Raw genomic sequence first — 18,143 nt, forward strand, 5'->3', positions numbered from 1 at the left:
GGACCAGCATATGCCCTCTCAATCAACGCATGCACGCTATTTTAGTCAGAAAGTTTATTTCTCACAGGCTACGGAACGGTCATGGGATCAATGACTGCCCCATTTACCATGAATTCCGAAACTTGGGCCGCATGCCAGAAGTAAACGAAGTTCTGACAAACTTCAGTTGACAGTATGACCTATCTGGCATAATCGTTGGGCTTTTCACGCTCTCAAGTTATTTGCAGTCTTCCGTATTTCGTCCTATGCTGAAAGTTCTCAGCACTCCAGGAGAGGCGTTATTGCCAGTATGGCCAACATTGTCAACGGCACAAGAGGTAGATATTACTGAATGTGTGTCTCAAGCTCCATGGGTACGTGTTTTGTGTTGCTGGCTTCGGAAAAGATTCCAATAGCTGTGGCGGCAAACTCAGGACCTGAAGCTATGAAGCGACATGTCCAAGCCTTTCCAATTATTACCTGACAGATGTTTCAACTAGTAGCAAATAAGGTGCATGGAGTCGCAAGAATTGATCGCTAGTAGGAGCTGCTCCGACGCTTTCTCCGATGCCCTGTCACTAGTGCAAGACCCAACGCCCCCATGTTTCCCCGCATTCTACCAAAGTGAAGGGCGGAGCTGAATCCGAAATGCGTCAGGGCTGGAATTGTCTGTAATTGCCTTTTGGCTTCATCGATTTCCACTTTCTATATATTGGCGATCTGCATCCGCATACAAACAACTATGACTGAGTAACAGAGTTAACATTTATCGTTTCTTATAAGTCCCCGGCTTCCATTTATTCGATCTTGCTAATAGCCCCTGTTCCACTTCATCAACATGAACGATCCGAACAACGCCAAGAGAGAAATGGCTGATGTGGAAGAATTTGAAGGCCTTGTCCTCGCCGATGTCATCCCCAAACTGGACAAGTGGTGGTTTCAGTACCCCAATCTACGCAAGCTGAACTTGCTTCTGCTCAGTGCCTTCCTGGCCCAGTTTACTTGCGGATTTGACGGCAGCATGCTGAACGGCATGCAGTCTCTGCCTCTCTGGCGGGAAGCATTTGGTGACCCAGTATGTTTCTCTGGGAAGTGACAAATTGTCTCGTCTGAGACACTAACATGTGAGCTGATAGACAGGTGCTAACCTCGGAACTCTTGTCAATGCGATTAATATCGGTGTTCTTGTATCCGCTCTCTTTTCCTCTCAGCTGTGCGAGATTTTCGGGCGGAAGAAACCGATCACGCTCGGCACTTTCTTGATCATCATTGGCTCTGCCCTTCAGGGCGGCGCCCAGAATCTGGGCATGTTTATTGCCGGCCGAATTATCATTGGCTTGGGAACTGGCATCGTCGCTGTGGCCGCTCCTCAGTTGATGACAGAAGTCGCGTACCCGACTCATCGCGGGAAAATGGTGTCTCTATACATGACACAATGGGTTGTCGTAAGTGGTCAAATTTCTTTCTGGCACTGATAATTCCTGGGTATCTAGCAACAATACTGACATGTTATACCTACCAGGGCTATCTCGTTGCTGCTTGGACAACGTTTGGCACGTTCAAGATGAACTCTTCCTGGAGCTGGAGGCTACCCAGTCTCTTGCAGGGCGTTCCAGCCATTCTGCAGCTAATTCTTAGCATTTGGGTCCCCGAGTCTCCACGATGGCTCGTGTACAAGGATCGCCGAGATGAAGCTTTGAGTGTGCTTTCTCAGTATCACTCCTGCGGCGACCACGACTCTCGCCTAGTGCGCTTCGAGTTACTCGAGATCGAAGCAACCCTGGAAGAAGAAAAGAAGCATAAGGCGATCCAGTGGTCCGAGTTTATCCGCACCAGTGGCAACCGTAAGCGCCTCTGGATCTTACTTTTCATGGGTTTCGCTGCTCAGTTGTCGGGCCTGGGTTTGACCGGCTATTACCTGACCAAGATCTTGAACAGCATTGGCGTGACCAATGCCAACACGCAACTTCTCATCAATGCAATCGCTGCTGTTTGGCAGCTGTGTTGCTCTGTTTTCTTTGCTATGCTTATTGATCGAGTCGGCCGACGCGGTCTGATCACATTTGGAATTACTACCATGTTGGTTGTCTTCATAGTATGGACTATCTGCTCTGCCCTCAACGAGGAACGTCACTTTTCCGATCGGCCTCTGGCGCTCGCCGTCGTTGCCATGATCTTTTTGTTCCAGGTTGGCTACCAACCCTTTGCCATCTCAACAGTGCCCTACGTTGTTGAGTGTTCTCTCTACTCGTTGCGCTCAAAGACAGCTATGATCTTCCAGTTCTGTGGCTACTCGGCCAGTTTCTTCACAGGCTACGTCAACCCTGTTGCCTTGGACCGCATCGGCTGGCGTTACTACATCTTTGCATGTGCTGTTCTCGGCGTCGAATGCGTGTTTGCATGGTGGTATCTGCCTGAGACAAAGGGAAAAGGTCTGGAGGAGATTGGCCAGATCTTTGACGGTGACGAGCTTTTGACTGGTACGCAAGCCATTGCTAAAAAGCGCGAGGAGAAATATCGTGCATTTGATGAGAGCAGTCTTCGTGAGCGCAAAGCTCTCAATGCGAGCCACATTGAGAAAGGGGAGACTGATGTCTGATGGGTGACAAAGATAGTCTTACTTTGTTGCATTAAATCGCTCTCGTTTCTCAATCTTGTCTCTATATAGCCGCCAAAGGTTTCACTATAATGCACAAGACCGTTCACAAATACCCATCTTTCACAAACGGCATTCAGTACGTACATATCATTACTTCCGCGGGAATGCGTAAGAAGCATGTGAATATATTTAGCAAATCATACTTTCTATTCTAAAGGGCGTTTTCTAAGGTCAGTTGCTATATTCTTAAACTTGGTGGGAAACCCCATATCGTCGACTGGAGCCGCGTCTAAGTCCGGCTTCCTCGGCTGCTGGGCACGAGTAACATCGTCATATAAGTGGTCATAGCGGGGTATCAGGCCATTGGTGACGTGCTCATGCCTCATACATAGTCAATCAATGAAGCCGTCCGTCAAGGTAATTTCCGGTGCCACAATATGTCTCGGGGTTTCGACTGCGGTTGTCTCAGAAATGGTCCAGACAAAGCTTGCGGCGAAGCATATCAGCTGCCCAAGTGTTGCAAATACTTATAGAGTAAGTCATAAATGATTTCACTCTTGTTATTTCTTGCTTGGCTGTAAAGGGACGGTGTTTTCAACATACTGGCCAGAAACAGTACTCGCGCAACTCTCACCGCAGCTGTCCTTGGTGAGGTCTGCACCCCGTCTTCATAAGAGCTGAAGATCCTTCATTGACCAGCTGTAAATAATAAAGTTCCCAAAATCTAATAACTCGCTGTTGCGGCCAAGGTTGTAAGGGTATTGCTGACTTTTTTTTTTTTTGATTCAGTGTTACGCTATACCCCGCTTATGGAGCAAACCTATACCATCCATCCCTTTCGGATACTACGGCATGGGACGTCCAGATTTAAGACACGTTGCAGTGATGGGGTTCAGACGATGACGAAGGTACTGGTTCTGTTGGGTAATGTAGTGTTTGCAATTCATGGCAATATTGCCGTGTATAACATCGGCCAAAGTGGCTCGTGAAATAAAGTGTCGCTTCCATGCATCTCTAAACTCTGTATATGTACTCCGTAGACTCAAGTCAATAGATCATGCTTATCAAGCCAATCGGTACTTTTCATCTAGTGCTTACCCTGACAGGGTGAGTATCAACCATATTATCCATTCACAAGCAACTCTTTTGCTGGGATATGAATCCTGCTTCGGCAGATGAAAGTTGCTTCACTTCAGCCAGATACCAAATGATAATCAACAATGTCTGAGCGTACGGCGTTTGCAAATAAAAAAACGACACTCATTAAGCCCGAAATCCCGGACTTTGGCTTTACCTGGCATTACCATAAATCCCGCGGGCATTAAAACACATCATGTTGAACACGAAGGCAGTGGAACGCGGATCAGTGGATACCTCTTCATTTCAACTCGGCACTCGGCAGGCATTAACACGGTGATAGTAATGGCTACTCACATGATGTTCACTTTGATTGGTTGCAGAGATGATCGCGGTTGATCCCGATGTCGTATCCCGATGCAGATGCATGCGAAAAAGATGTATGATCGACGTGCCTTAAACAGGTTTGGAGGTTGAACAAGCTGGTGTTTCCTCTACTCTCTTTGCAAGAGGGGTTATAAATGCTGAATGAGTTCTGCCTCTTGAACCCAGAACCTACCAAAGCAAAATACCAGATCTCAAATATTAAGTCTATCATCTCAGCTGTTTTGCACTGCTCTTCTACCAAAGCGCCAGCATGGGTGTACTTCATACCGAAGCACTGGCCGAGCTAAGCCTTGGCTCCGCGATGGCTCTTTCAGGTATTGCTTTAGTAAGTTCAAGTCTCACAGACCTCTAGTTATCCTTCTAATCATCTTGCAAAGCTTCTTTACCTTTTAATTAGTTCTGTATACTACGCTTTCTTTCACCCACTCGCCAAAGTCCCAGGACCGAAACTATATGCCATAACTCAAATTCCCTATCTCTACTATCTCAGCAAAGGCGACTGGGTCTTCCACCTCGCAAAACTGCACGAACAATATGGACCAGCTGTCAGATTCACGCCCAAAGATGTCTCCTTCATCACTGCGGAAGCTTCCAAGAAGATCTACGGTCACAAAGCGGCTGGAAACAAATCGTTTGAGAAGGACTTTCGTATGTATCGCCAAAACCGTCCTTGCTCAAGCATCGTTCGTTCCGACCAGGAAGACCACAGACGTATGCGCCGCCTACTCGCACATGCCTTTTCGTCAAAGGCACTTCGCGGTCAAGGTGATGTTGTGGATCACTACGTCGAACTGTTCATGAAAGGCCTCACAGAGCGGGCACAGCGAGGAGAGGAAATCGACATTGTAGCTTGGTATAACTTTGCCTCGTTCGATCTCATTGGTCATCTCGCTCTTGGTCAGCCTTTCGGATGTCTTGAGAATGGAAAGTATCATCCTTGGGTCAGCAGAGTCTTCAAGGGCCTCAAGGTTCTTTCTTATACTCAGATCTACGTGCGCCTCGGTCTTCAGAATTGGATCTCTTTGTTGAGTCCGCCAAGCTTGAGGAAGAGCTATGAAGAGCATATGCAGTTCGCAGAGCACGCGGCACTCGCCCGCATTGAATCCAAGGATACTGACAGCCAAGACTTTATGTCCTATGTCCTTCGTCATAACGATGAGAAGGGTATGTCGCAGCTTGAGATCATCGAAAATTCGGGGGTCATGATCATCGCTGGCAGCGAGACAACAGCTACTCTTCTCAGTGGAACCACCTATTTCCTTCTCAAGAACCCTGACAAGCTTGAGAAGTTGACAAATGAGATACGCTCTGCCTTTAGCTCAGAGGAAGAGATCACTGTTACCCAGGTTGACCAACTGAAGTATATGCTGGCTGTCTTCAACGAAGGGTTTCGCATGTGTAAGGTTCCCTATCATTAGGCTATTTCCACTGCATTGTGTACTGATCGTCCTTTTAGACCCACCAGTTGCTGTAGGACTGTCGAGAATTTCCCCAGCCGGTGGCGAGTTCATCGACGGTTATTGGATTCCTGAGAATGTAAGTCGAACTTATAGCTTCCAGTTGCATTCACCAAACTCTGACTTTTAAATACAGACTGCGGTTTCGATGCCTCACTGGCCCGCATATTACTCAAAACTAAACTTCAGAGATCCCAAGAAGTTTGTCCCAGAACGTTGGTTGGATGATCCTCGATATGCGAGCGACAACCGGGCTATCCTATCGCCATTCTCCCTCGGACCCCGTGACTGTATTGGCAAAAAGTAAGTGCCCCGCCGTGACTAACACAAGACACGGCTGACATGAGAAACAGTCTGGCGTATACCGAGATGCGACTCTTGTTGGCTCGCATGCTCTGGAAGTTTGACCTCGAGGCTGTACCAACCGATAAAGACTGGTACGACCAGAAGATCTTCTTCCTATGGGAGAAGGGTGGACTGCCTATCAAACTAAAAGAGGTTGTTCGTGAGAAAGTGTGAATGCACAAGAGTCACTGGCAAGCTAGAGAATTAAAGTATATTATGTTTGGTAACGGCCCATAGAAGATATTATGCTTAGTTGGGATCAAGTGTCCTTGGGAGCAGTAGCAACAGGCTAGGCTGGATTGCCAACGATCGAATTTACCTATAGTTAAGGCAGCGCGGTTCAGCGACCTCCAGCGGGTCAGTCAGGCCACCAGATAATCTAACATACATTTCAATCCGCCCATTCGTTGCAGTCATAGATTCAACCTGATGTTGAAGACTTGTGTGGTCTTATCCTTGTAGCCCTAATCAACCCCAGGCCACCAAAAGCAACTGCAATGCCAGTGAATACCATGAGTGGGCCATACTTGGTTCCGTAGCCAAATCTTCCTCCCCAGCCTGTATCCCCAGAACTCAGCAGCGGGATGCTCACAAGGCCACCGCTCACAAACCCGATGCCTCGAGCTCCATTGAGAAGTCCATATGTAAGACTGGAGTCAATAGTCTCGTTATGAACTTCTGCTTCACCTTCCAATTCCTTAGTAATGCCTCCCCACGTTGCACTATAACCACCAGCAAAGAATCCAAAGACGATAGCGAATACGAGAGTAAGAGCAGGGCTTCCGTCTACCGATAACCCCCAGAGTAAGAGCACAGAGGCCGATGATGCGAAAGCTGAGAGGCAAGTTATTGTAGTGGCCGAAAATTGATGATACTTATTGTCCGTAAGCCAGCCAAAGAAGAAGCACGAGAGGATGCCAGGAATATTGTGCAATGTTAGCAAGAGAGTAGAAATCGCTTGACTGGCGCCGTTGAACTCTCGTGCAAACGTCGGGAGGTATGTTTGTGGTAGACAGTATCCTGAGCTTTGAACCATAACTGCAACGAAGTAGGTGTAAATGCCACGGTGTTTCAGGAACGTCCAAGGTATTCGAGGAGGTTTTCCTTCTCGTGCTATTGTCTTTGAAGGATGAGTCGGTACGAGAAAGATGGACAGGAGACCTGAACCAGCCAAGATGAACCCCCAAATCCGAATTGTCCACCGAAAGCCATATTGGTCGAGAAGATACCGCAGGAAAAAAGGACAGACGGAACCGACAATGTTTCTACACGAGAGAATAATACCATAGGCAATAGCCCGGTTGCCAGTGGCATACCACTCCCCAAGAGAACATGTTGCTGGACTATACACGAGAGTACAACCAAAAGCAGCCATGACGCCTTGTGTGACCATGAGGTGCCATACATGGGTACTGAATGAGGAGAGAATGAACCCAAGGAATGCTATGGTAAGACCTCCGAGCTCTGCTTTGAGCCGGTGATGGGCCCAGTAGCGGGTGAATATGGCAAATAGGAACGGCATGGAGATATACATGACTCCGTTGGAGGTAGTGCCGACTGTGCCAGTGATGGAGAGATCGCCATCGAGAGTCCAGTTGCTTGTCCAGTATTCTTCAAAAATACCGTAACTCAGATTGAAGCCTAGAATGGTATTCTTAGTTAAGGTATAATGTCAAGCCGTAGTTTGCTTACCCCAGAGTGGGAGCTGCATGAGTGCTGAGCCCCAAAGCACGCCGAGCTTCTTTTTGTGATCATTACCCATCGCCAGGTTTGAATCGGTCTGGCTAGTTGAGTGAGAAGCCTGTTCGGCTGAATTCTCATCCTGCTGAAAACTGCTTTGCAGGATAGGCCCATCTTGAGACCGTCGGTGTTTCTCTGTTTCCGCCATGAGTAGGGGCCGATCTGTTGCGATATCTTTGACAGGGTCAAGCTAGAGCCTGCTTTGCAAAGTAAAAGGAAAATAAAGCAGCAGTGTTTTGCTTTCGTAAGTTGGGAGAAATGCAGGCTCGGCTTCCAAGTGCCACCGCAGTGAACACTGAGCGCTTCTAGCCGGCTTCGGGGTGATAAGCAGCTCCGAATTGATCAGCGTAAACGCCCAATCATTTGGTGCCCACATATTATTATCATAGCACACCCTCCAAAAACGGTGCAGACATTGTCTCTTCTTGAATTCACACACACCTGTACTGACATGTTGCAATGCTGTGGAGTAAATGGCGGTGTACATGCGAGGAACTTTACATGGCCGTCAACGGTGCGCGTCCAATGATCGGGTCTCGTACCCCCAGCGATTGACATTACCAAGGCTCCTCCGATATCGCCAAACAAGTTCCAATTCTGAACAGAACATGGTAACTTACGGGATGGAATGATGGCGTGATTCATGGCTGATACAACGCTTTACAAGTTTGCGAATTGGGGCACAGGAGACAGTCAGCAGATTGAGGTGGAGCGTTGGCATCGATCATTCAGGTAATGCCTGAATGAAATTGCTAAACCCGAATTGATGCCATTGTCTATCAGTATTGATAGCCAAACATCTCTCTACTATAATACTACGCGACCAGGTTGATCCCAGCTACTCTAAACCATGGTAGGCATTCAAGATATCCTGTACCAATTTCTCAGCATTACCATATGTAGGACCCATTGTATGTCCAGGTGGTGTCAGTGGCATAGTAGAAGAATCGATAACACGCAAATTCTTGACGCCAAAAACGCGGCCCTTAGAGTCGACCACTGCTGATGGATCACCAGCTTTGCCCATGCTACCTGTAATGAATTAGCATGAGCTCATATTCGTAGCATAAAGACGTGAACTTACAAGAAGCGGTGCCATGATGCGTCGGGTCGAGGTTGTCGTATGTGAGATCCAGCAAATGCTCGTCACTGGTGATACTGGCGCCAGGGTATATCTCCTTACCGATTTTAGAAGGAATATGCTCCCAAAGCTGACGGGCTCTTCGGAGGGCATAAAGAGCTACCTCCTTGTCTGTATCTGCTCGTAGCCAGTTCGGATCAATGATAGGAGGGTCAAGGTTGCTCGCAGATGAGATGGTCATATTGCCACGACTCACAGTCCCAACCATTCTGATTGTCATGGCGGCATAGTTTTTACCAGTTGCTCCAGCTGGAGGATCAACCATCTGCATAATGAATTCTACCTCGGGCCAGTCCTCAGGGTACTGAGCGAGATCCTCTTGGGCCTTCTTGCTGAGATTTGCCAGAGGAATCTTCTCGAATGCCCCGACATCAACGCCACCGTTGGTAAGAGGTCCCTTCTTGTGTTGATTGAACTCAGTGATGGCTTCTTTCATCTTGGAGGGCTGTTTCCAACCGCCCGTTGAAATGCCTTCAATCTCCCAGATAGGCCCATGAACAGCAGCTGAATCATGTGTGCCTTGGCCGACTCCCGGTAGATTTGATAGGACTGGGATGTCAAACTTTTTGAGCGTCTCTTCAGGCCCAACACCAGAAACCATCAGTAGCTGAGGGCTGCTCCAGAGTCCTGCAGCAACAATGACTTCCCTCCGGGCCGTAAGGTTGAAGGATTGCTGGCCATAATTATCAACGGTGACACCAACGGCTTTTTTGCCAGAGAAGAGAATCTTGCGAGCCATGGTGTTGATGTATGTTGTCAAACGAGGCCGACCCAGGCTTTGCTGCAAAAACGAACTCTCAGAAGAATCACGGAGACCGGTCTCAGGGTTGATGGAGAACTGCCACCAGCCCCAACCTTGCAAGGCACCAGCGGTGAAGCTCGGGATCTCTTTGAATCCTAGTGCTTCAAAAGCTTTGATGGCGTCCCACGAGACTGGGAAAACGTATCCTGGAAAGGTGAGGTGTAAAGGACCCCCTTTCTCTGAGAAAGCGGCAGTGTCATAAAGGGCAGTGGCGTTCTGAGGTCGATGCTGACTGTTATCTGAGAACTTCATAGTTCTTGTATTGAACTTCAGCATATTCTCCCACGTGTAGGCATCATCGCCGACTTTCTCGGCCCAGTGCTTGTATGCTCCTTTGGTAGGGCGGTTGAACATCATGAGGTTTCTGGCACTACTGCCGCCAAATGTTCTACCCTGTGCATAATGAATCTTCTTCCCATTCTATTCAACATCAGTACAAGAGAACCGTATTGAGATCGTGGAGGTACTTACGTTCTGAGGCTGAGTGAAGTAACCCCAATCAATGAGTGGTTGCCAGCTAGACGCGCCGCCTGACCCTTTCCAGTCATTGATCCCTAAATCATATCAGCTTGTTATAAACCCAGGTTATGAACATTGAGACTTACTAAATGGTAACTGGCTGACGTTACCGTTACTCAGTTCATAGAAACCTCCCGCCTCAACCAAAGCAACCGTCGCGTTACTGTGCTCAGTTAGACGCGCTGCTGCGAGAGCACCTGCTGTCCCACCACCAACGATGACATAGTCATAGGTGGCATTGATACCCGGTATACCAAATCCGTTACCAGTGAGCTGCCCATCATCAAACTGAGGGGGTACGTCTTCAGCGAGTGCTGAAGCAAGAAGGGAACACAAGACAGGAAGAATATGCATGTCGGCGTATTTGGTCCTCCCTTTGTTACTACTATGTGAAACCCACATACACTCCTGCGAATTTATATACGAAAAGACGATTTAGGCTGGCGATTACTTCATGCATACTGAACTAGACAAGTGCAATACATCCATCTTGGCATAGTGACCCAAATCACCCGATATCGCTGCTCCTATGCCTCCGTCTGTTAGAATTTCCCCTTAAGCAAGCAAGGACCAGGGCTACGTGTACTCAAGGTACAAGGACAATAGCAATGAAAGGATATTCGGCACCTGCAATCAGCCTGCTGACATGACCCTCTACCAATCATTACAAAGACCTTTTTAATCACAATTGTTCATTTGAAAGACTTTCGTAAGATAAGACGATACGACAAGGAAGTGTCAATGTCGCATTGTAGATTCCTGAGTCAGTGCATCCCGTGCCACCCGCCAACTTGCGGCTGACATTGCAACATTACACATGCGCCAGGTCGCAACACTAGAGATACTGCCTACCAGGAATAGTCCCATCAAACGAGACGGATCATCCGCAATAGTGCCTGAGCATTAGTGCGACGCAAGTTCCTTGGCACGAGCCCTGCAAGATGGACAAGACAGCTTGGCGATTCGGCCCGGGCCGGGTTTAGTCAAGACGGAGTCTCCGAGCGAGGCATCTCCACACAGTAAACATGTTTAGGTGAATAAATCCGTAAACTAACGCTCATGATCTGACCTTGGTCTCCCCGCAATGCGCTTATCATATCATGTGCCGTCCTTGTGCATCCAACCTCGGATCCGCTTATGCAGGGATCTACGCACCAAAGTCCTCCATTCGGTGAATTTCGGGGCTCTGCAGACAATCCTCTCCCATCCTTGCAGTTACGAATCTCAGTCTTGAGACGGGGAGTTGCTTCGCGGTGTGGACACCATTAATTCGATCCTATAACTGCCGCTGCACAAGTTCCTGTATCTTGACTCGCGAGGGACGCCGTGTCCCTGTTGTTGTCTCAGGGGATTGACGACGTGGCCTACTCCCCACCTCCATAAAGCTTAATCTGTAAAGATCGGCGATGTCATGCTGCGTGATAATGCATCTTGTTCCTATTCTACATTAAATGCGGAAACAAGGCACGAGACCCGGATGATGCAATTGCTGACACGAAATCGTTACTTATTCTTATCTGTAATTGCGTGGGGTTCATCGGCATCTTTACCGAGAGCCAAGAAACATACAGCCTGCCAGAATCTATCCTTTTTGCAGCCTACCTGGTTCATGATAGCCAGATACGGTGAGCAGTGAGGGTGTGTAGCATCACCACGGACCAAGATATCTCGGAGGAATCTGACAGATGCTGCATTGGGTCCCCCTACCCATCTGAGCACGGTGAACGAGGTGACAGACAATAGAGGACAGACGAACTAGGAAATAGCTCACAGGATACAAGACTCGAGTAGAAAGTGAAAGCCAGTATTAAAAATAAGCGTAGCTGATGAGAATATGTCCCACTGACTGTGGACAAGGGTTGTTGCTGTTTCAGAGGCCATGGCCAAGATAGTGAACAAGTATAATAATGGGTGAAAACGGCCGGCTCTTGGCTAGATTTAGAACAGAAAATCATTATTCTTGATGATACTCATCTTCATTGTCTACAATCCTCTACTCACTTAATTAAAGATATTGTCAGTTCCAAAGTCGTACAAAGACTACCAAGTCAGCAAGATGGGCTCCCTTCATACTGAACCTTCACCCTCGCCTGCCTTCTCTTCCGTGCGCTCAGCACTGGCTCAGAACAACAACAGAATCATTCTCTGTGAATCTCATGATGGTACCTCAACAGAGATCATCAGAGCAACAGTTGCCAAGAACGGCCAGAAGTTCGATGGCATCTGGTACAGCGGTCTCTGTCAGACTACCTATCTAGGTATTCCAGACAGCGAGACACTCTCCCCGCTCCAGCGAGCATCGCTCCTCGCACTTGACGGGGAGCTCAAGCGCAAAACAAGCAACCGCTCTCTCTGTGCCGCTTTCGACGCTGACAGTGGTGGTGATATCGCAGATATCCCTGCCTTGGTCGCACTCATGAACCTTGTCGGCGTCGGCATGGTAGTCATTGAGGACAAGGCCGTTTCAGCCCCAGGCCAAAAGGTCAACTCGCTTGCTGCGTCATCTGCTTCGCAGGCCTTGGCTGATCCCCACGAATTCGCGGAAGTAATCCGCGCTTTCAGGGCTGTCAATGGAAAGGCAAAGGGAGGCCCTATGATCACTGCTCGCATTGAATCCTTCTGCTGCCGTGTCTCGAAGGCAGATGCGGAAGAGGAAAGCAAGTCATACGAGGATGCACACCAAGATGCCTTGAAGCGTGCCAAGATCTACCATGAGGCGGGTATCGACGCTATCATGATCCACTCCAAGAGTAAATCTCCACATGAGGTTACTCGGTTCTTGCGCGAGTACCGCGAGTTCGACTCCCAGACACCTCTTGTTGTCGTTCCGACTACTTACTCAGAGATACCAAAGGATGCCCTGTACGAAGCTGGAGCTAACGTTATCATCTACGCCAACCATTTGATGCGCGCTAAGATTAGTGCTGTTGGTTCCATCTCTGACAAGATCCTAGCCAAGAACTTGGACTTGTTTTACAACGACGGTGAGATCCGTGCGATGATCCAGGCTCGTAACTATGGCTGCCTTCTCAGAAAGCTGCGAAACCGCAGTGTTTGGGGTGAGGAGAGCAATGAGGCGAGGATGTACAGGATTGTTGCGGAGGCGACCGCCTCGGAGAACATTCAGGCAACAGTCATTGACTTACTGGAGGGGAAGCTCGCGGGATGCGAGGCAGACACGCGTATTGTGAGCGTTAAGGAACTTCTCAAGATCAATGCGAAGCAGGTGGTTCCGGTGGGAGAACTTGTCACCCAGGTAGATGTTTACTAGATTAGGTTAAGCTTATTTAGTTCTGCCTAATCTGTCTCATATTTCTGCAAACCTCTTGGTCACGTCTTAATGCAAGTTACTCAATAACCCTGTCCTGCAATATTATCCTAACAGCCAGGTGCTTTTGTTATGCGAGATAAACATTGCTACTACTCGCATATCATTACTGTTATCAAGGGAGTCACATATTGCATGCAGCCTATTTTTGTGGAAGACTTGCTCATCATTATTTGGGGCCGCCATGTTCTAGACTGAATTGGGCAGCTGGAATTTTGATATCTTGCGTTGCGCCATCTCGCGTTTCATGCGCTTGGATAGTGGGAGGGTGTTTACTACCACAGCCAAGCCATCAGTGGGTAGTATTGCATATGATCAAGCTTACTCCAGATTTCAACATTAACCGCACGGATCATCGGCAATGGGAGGTGTGAGGGCCCTCCCTACTGGGCTGGCTATGTCACGACTGTGACCATCGATATGCAACGACAAAGTTGGAACACAAAGTAAATGGTCCAGTTGACGTGGCCTGATGTAGTGAGACCCCAGGAGGTTCTGAGTAACAACGAACCTTCTAATTGAGGTACTCCGATGCCAAGACAGATATTGAAAGTAGTCCAAATTATAAAGACATCTTGGTATCTTTGAAGCGACGTACAGACCGACTAACCTAAAGAAATACAAACAACTTCAACTATTCAAAACACTTTCACACTTTGAACTTGAAACTTCCAAGATGGCTCCTGGTCTCATCGAAACAGTCAGCGACTTTTCCCATCTCCCCAAGACTGAGTACCGCACCAAGCTAGAGGTGAAGCCCAAATCAGCACTCTTCCCAGATGGATACAAAACCACTGGGCAACAGCCACCTCTCTACGAGGAAATACACCCATACTCAGATTTTCCCAAGAAGATCACTGGCATAACCGCCTGGACTAAAGATGATCTTTCAGGCTCTCCTGAGAAGGAAGCTATCTGGAAGCATCCTTTCACTGAGGAAGAGCTTGAAGACCTGAGCGCCGCTGCTGAGAATTACATCAACAGCGGTCGGGACTTGAACGAGATGTGCAAGGTATGAGTTAATAATTGCATGTGTACAAGGACTGACAAGCCTCTTTAGGAGCTCTTCCCTCTTCCTCGCATGGAGAAGTATCTTGAAGAGGTCCGAGATGATATGATCAATGGTTACGGATTCATCTTGTTTCAAGGCATGCCTGTCAAGGAATGGGGCATGCGTAAGTCGTCCACGGCATACATGGGCTTAGGAGCGCACTTCGGGCACATCGTGAGTCAGAACGGTAGGGGCCATGTGCTGGGGCACATCAAGGACCTTGGTGAGAACCCTGCGGACTTTCACAAGGTCCGACTGTATCGAACCACAGCAAGGTATGTAACTAGAGACCCTGCCCGGCACTTGGACTTACTCGTATTCCAGACAAACTTTCCATGCGGACCCGGCAGATATTGTCGGACTGCTATGCCTCAATACTCCGCTGAAAGGAGGCGAGAACAACATCGTTTCAGGCCATCGGGTCTGGAACGTTATGCAAGAGGAGCGCCCTGATATCGCGGAACTCCTCACTCAGCCCATTTGGTACTTTGACCGAAAGGGAGAAGTCAGTGATGGACAGGAGGATTACATTCGATGTGCCATTTACTACATTGAGAAGGGAAATGGCAGAGTGTACTCTAAGTGAGTCAACCCACTCCCTAGCTGCAGTCTTGAAGCCATGATGCTTACATTCTCAATTGTAGATTTGACCCAAACTACGTTAGGTCTCTCAAGCGGTTCTCTGACAAAGGCATCATCCCCCCTCTCTCCGATGCACAGGCAGAGGCGATTGAGTTCTTTGATCAAACTTGCTACAAAGAATCCATCGGCAATGTCCTTGAGGTCGGAGATGTCCACTTCATGACTAACAACCATCTCTACCATTCTCGCCAGGCCTACACTGACCACGAGCCGCCTGCTCCCCGGCGCCATCTCCTGCGACTGTGGGTCTCTACGCCTGAGAGTGAAGGTGGCTGGAAACTGCCTTATCATGATTCTGATTGGAAGAGGAGGGGCGGGGTGCAGGTTGATGATCGACCTCACAAGGTTTTGCTCCATGCAGACTGAAGATAGCGCTTTACAAGGCTTTATTCGTGGGATCGTTACCCTTGAATGATAATTGCTCAGGACTATAGCAAGATGTGGATATGCATCGGTAGAATGAAGAATGATATGATCTTTGGGTTATTGACCTGTATCGTTCTGATTCGTAGTCATTTACGCGATGCCATTGTGAACCTTGATAAAAACCTTCTCAAAACCGAATGTGTAACTGTGGGGTCAGCCAGGGTTCAGTGAAGATCTTGGTCAACCTTGGCAAAGCTTGTTCTCAGGTATGCTTATATGCATGAAGCCTCACAGCCCGGATAAAGCGGTATCTCAAAACCTCGCAAGCACGCGATCAATTTCCCAATACCGCCTGAGATTACACGGACTTACAGCTCCCGGTGTGGTGACACAGCAGTTGCAAGGGTCAAGGCGTGCTAAAGCGGAGATAAGAACTCTGAGGAGACGGTGGGTATGGGGAAAGTCTAACTAATGGAGATCCTTAGTGGCACGCCCTCCGCGGTGAAGGATTGGCTGTGCTCCGTGTTTGCATGCTGCAATGCTACTGATGCGGGTCTGAGGTGCCGTAATAGCCGTTGCTGTGAGGAAACAAAGCTGTACTTCTCTGATACGTCATTTGGCTTGTTTTCTCCCAAGCTGTGAATCCTGAGGTCTCATTCAGAGGCTGTCTTTGCTCTCGCTGTCAGATCTTTGCCTAATCTGTTGTTCTGGTGCTATTGGCAGGCCGCAAGATTGGAGGCCGGCAGATGAGGGGTCTTCTGTATGCCCCGCCAAACAGCACCCGCTATACAGAACCGTCATTGCGACTCTCTCTTGTCTTCCTCACTTTGCCTTCAAATCACATCTCAATTAGTATTACCATCGATTAGGAACACTTTACCAACTTCCAGGCATCATGGCGAGGTAGGACAACCGTTTTCCCTGCATCCACTTTACTCATTGTCTGACATGATTCCTTTTTGGCAGACCCGAGTACCAGCCCGTTTCTCGAAACCATGTCGACCAAATTCCTCTCGTCGAGCCGGGCGCTTCAGCCGGTGACGATGCGTCCGACTCCGACCTTGAAAACGACATTGCAATCAGCGAAAGCGAATTGAAGCACGACCATATTCCCAGACGAACCCTCATTCGTGTCCTGGCAGCTAATGGGGTTATCCAAATACCAATCTGGGGTATGTCTCCCTCTAGCCTTGTGCTATACATCTACTCACAAAATTCCCAGGCTTTGCAATTAGTTACGGCGTATTGGAAGAATATTATTTCAACAACTGGACACTCCAGGGAAACAAAGATATTACAGGTGCTATTGGAACGACCGCCAATGGCATCATGTACCTCTCTATGCCCTTCCTTTTCGCGCTCTTCACAAGACGATGGGCGTACCGGCGTCAAGAGGCTGCTTTCTGCGGTGCCCTCATAGCTTCCATCAGCTTCTTCCTGTCAACATTCAGCACAAATGTTTGGCATCTGCTTGTTACGCAGGGTATCACCTCGGCGTTTGGTTGCGCCCTTATATACAGCCCCATCACCCTCTCCTTGGGTGAATGGTACACCACCAGCAACCGATCCGTAGCATACGGACTGGTCTTGTCATGCAAGAATATCGTTGGCACCCTTGGCCCGTTCTTGTTCAAAGCTTCACTGGATACGTGGGGCTTCCGGACAACTATGACTGCCTGGGCGGTGTTTGTTGGCGCAGCGAGCATCCTCAGTATTAGCCTTGTTCCCATTCCACCATCGAGAATTGCCATGCACAAGACACCGGAAAGAAACATCCCTTGGGACTTTCTCAAGCAGCCCGCCATATACTTCTATAGCATTGCTGTCTTCTTCCAGGGCACCGGTTATGGCCTGCCCCAGACCTACCTGGGCACATATGCCCAAGACTTTAGTCTTTTATCGGAGACAATGGCAACCGTTGTCTTGGCTCTGCAGAACGCCGTTGGTATCCTTGCATCTGCCTTTTTCGGGTGGCTCAGTGATAACAAGCAAATTGTCCTGTCGGCGCAAACAGTATCAGCAATTCCGTGCATCACAAGTGGATTGGCTGTGTTCCTCTTCTGGGGAAATACTACGCAGGGAGGGGTCTTTCTCCTTGTTCTCTTCTCAATCACGTTTGGCTTCTTCTCAAGTGGCTACAGTGCTACTTGGGGAGGAATCCTCAAGCAGATGGAGAATGACTCCGCGGAGAGGGGAGATTCCATTGACGCTGGGCTGATATACGGTCTAATCAACGGTGTAAGAGGCATCGGGTATCTTGTTGGAGGTGCAGCGAGTGTTTGGCTGATCAACGCCGGCACAATTTCTGACTGCCAACACTTTGGGTATGGGAGCACCTATGGGCCTCTAATTCTCTTTACGGGGCTTGTATCTCTCGCTGGAGGCTGGGTTGTCATCTGGAGTTGGTGGCCTGACTCGTGGACCTGTGGACGACGTAGTTAGGACTTGGCGGTGTGCTCTGAATAGGCGTCACACGTGGAAGAATTTTAGACAAGCAAGAATGGATAGGTTGAAGTCTGTTCGCATTAAAATGGTCTTTTCTTTGCTCTGTTACGTACAAATGCGCCTCTTTATACTTGCAAGCTAAAGGTGAGAAAAGATTTTGGGCCATAAGTCTCAGCGGCATACAAAATGTCAATTACGGAGGACGAGAAGAAACGCTCTTAAACAGGTGTCGAGAAAGTCTTATACCGAAATTAGCTTTCTTCAT

At 48.5% G+C, this 18,143-nt stretch overlaps 6 protein-coding genes across 6 annotated transcripts; 5 read left to right on the forward strand and 1 right to left on the reverse strand.

Moving 5' to 3' along the window:
• Positions 1-817: 817 nt before the first annotated feature.
• On the forward strand, positions 818-2,578 carry FOBCDRAFT_262473 (general substrate transporter; the record flags this gene model as incomplete). The annotated part of the gene is made up of 3 exons (XM_031185450.2): positions 818-1,054; positions 1,116-1,424; positions 1,502-2,578. 3 exons carry the CDS (start codon positions 818-820, stop codon positions 2,576-2,578), a joined length of 1,623 nt encoding a protein of 540 aa, XP_031036585.2.
• Positions 2,579-4,147: 1,569 nt separating this feature from the next.
• On the forward strand, positions 4,148-6,246 carry FOBCDRAFT_227127 (cytochrome P450). The gene is made up of 5 exons (XM_031185449.3): positions 4,148-4,367; positions 4,420-5,440; positions 5,499-5,578; positions 5,636-5,802; positions 5,853-6,246. The coding sequence occupies exons 1-5, from the start codon at positions 4,293-4,295 to the stop codon at positions 6,016-6,018; spliced, it is 1,509 nt and encodes a 502-aa protein (XP_031036584.2). The 5' UTR covers positions 4,148-4,292; the 3' UTR covers positions 6,019-6,246.
• Positions 6,247-10,400, reverse strand: FOBCDRAFT_164273 (uncharacterized protein; the record flags this gene model as incomplete). The annotated part of the gene is made up of 8 exons (XM_059608418.1): positions 6,247-7,485; positions 7,537-7,758; positions 8,026-8,079; positions 8,127-8,231; positions 8,479-8,612; positions 8,665-9,947; positions 9,999-10,081; positions 10,133-10,400. The coding sequence occupies 8 exons, from the start codon at positions 10,398-10,400 to the stop codon at positions 6,266-6,268; spliced, it is 3,369 nt and encodes a 1,122-aa protein (XP_059467427.1). The 3' UTR covers positions 6,247-6,265.
• Positions 10,401-12,102: 1,702 nt separating this feature from the next.
• Positions 12,103-13,317, forward strand: FOBCDRAFT_241417 (phosphoenolpyruvate phosphomutase-domain-containing protein; the record flags this gene model as incomplete). Its single annotated transcript, XM_031185446.2, has 1 exon — positions 12,103-13,317. The coding sequence occupies one exon, from the start codon at positions 12,103-12,105 to the stop codon at positions 13,315-13,317; it is 1,215 nt and encodes a 404-aa protein (XP_031036581.2).
• A 733-nt stretch (positions 13,318-14,050) lies between these two features.
• On the forward strand, positions 14,051-15,433 carry FOBCDRAFT_137657 (uncharacterized protein; the record flags this gene model as incomplete). Its single annotated transcript, XM_031185445.2, has 4 exons — positions 14,051-14,386; positions 14,435-14,700; positions 14,750-15,007; positions 15,070-15,433. 4 exons carry the CDS (start codon positions 14,051-14,053, stop codon positions 15,431-15,433), a joined length of 1,224 nt encoding a protein of 407 aa, XP_031036580.1.
• A 645-nt stretch (positions 15,434-16,078) lies between these two features.
• On the forward strand, positions 16,079-17,942 carry FOBCDRAFT_227133 (major facilitator superfamily domain-containing protein). Its single transcript, XM_031185443.3, has 3 exons — positions 16,079-16,336; positions 16,400-16,605; positions 16,656-17,942. Exons 1-3 carry the CDS (start codon positions 16,329-16,331, stop codon positions 17,873-17,875), a joined length of 1,434 nt encoding a protein of 477 aa, XP_031036578.2. The 5' UTR covers positions 16,079-16,328; the 3' UTR covers positions 17,876-17,942.
• Positions 17,943-18,143: the final 201 nt, after the last annotated feature.

This window comes from Fusarium oxysporum, chromosome VI, assembly GCF_013085055.1.
Source record: "Fusarium oxysporum Fo47 chromosome VI, complete sequence".
Lineage (NCBI taxonomy): Eukaryota > Fungi > Ascomycota > Sordariomycetes > Hypocreales > Nectriaceae > Fusarium > Fusarium oxysporum.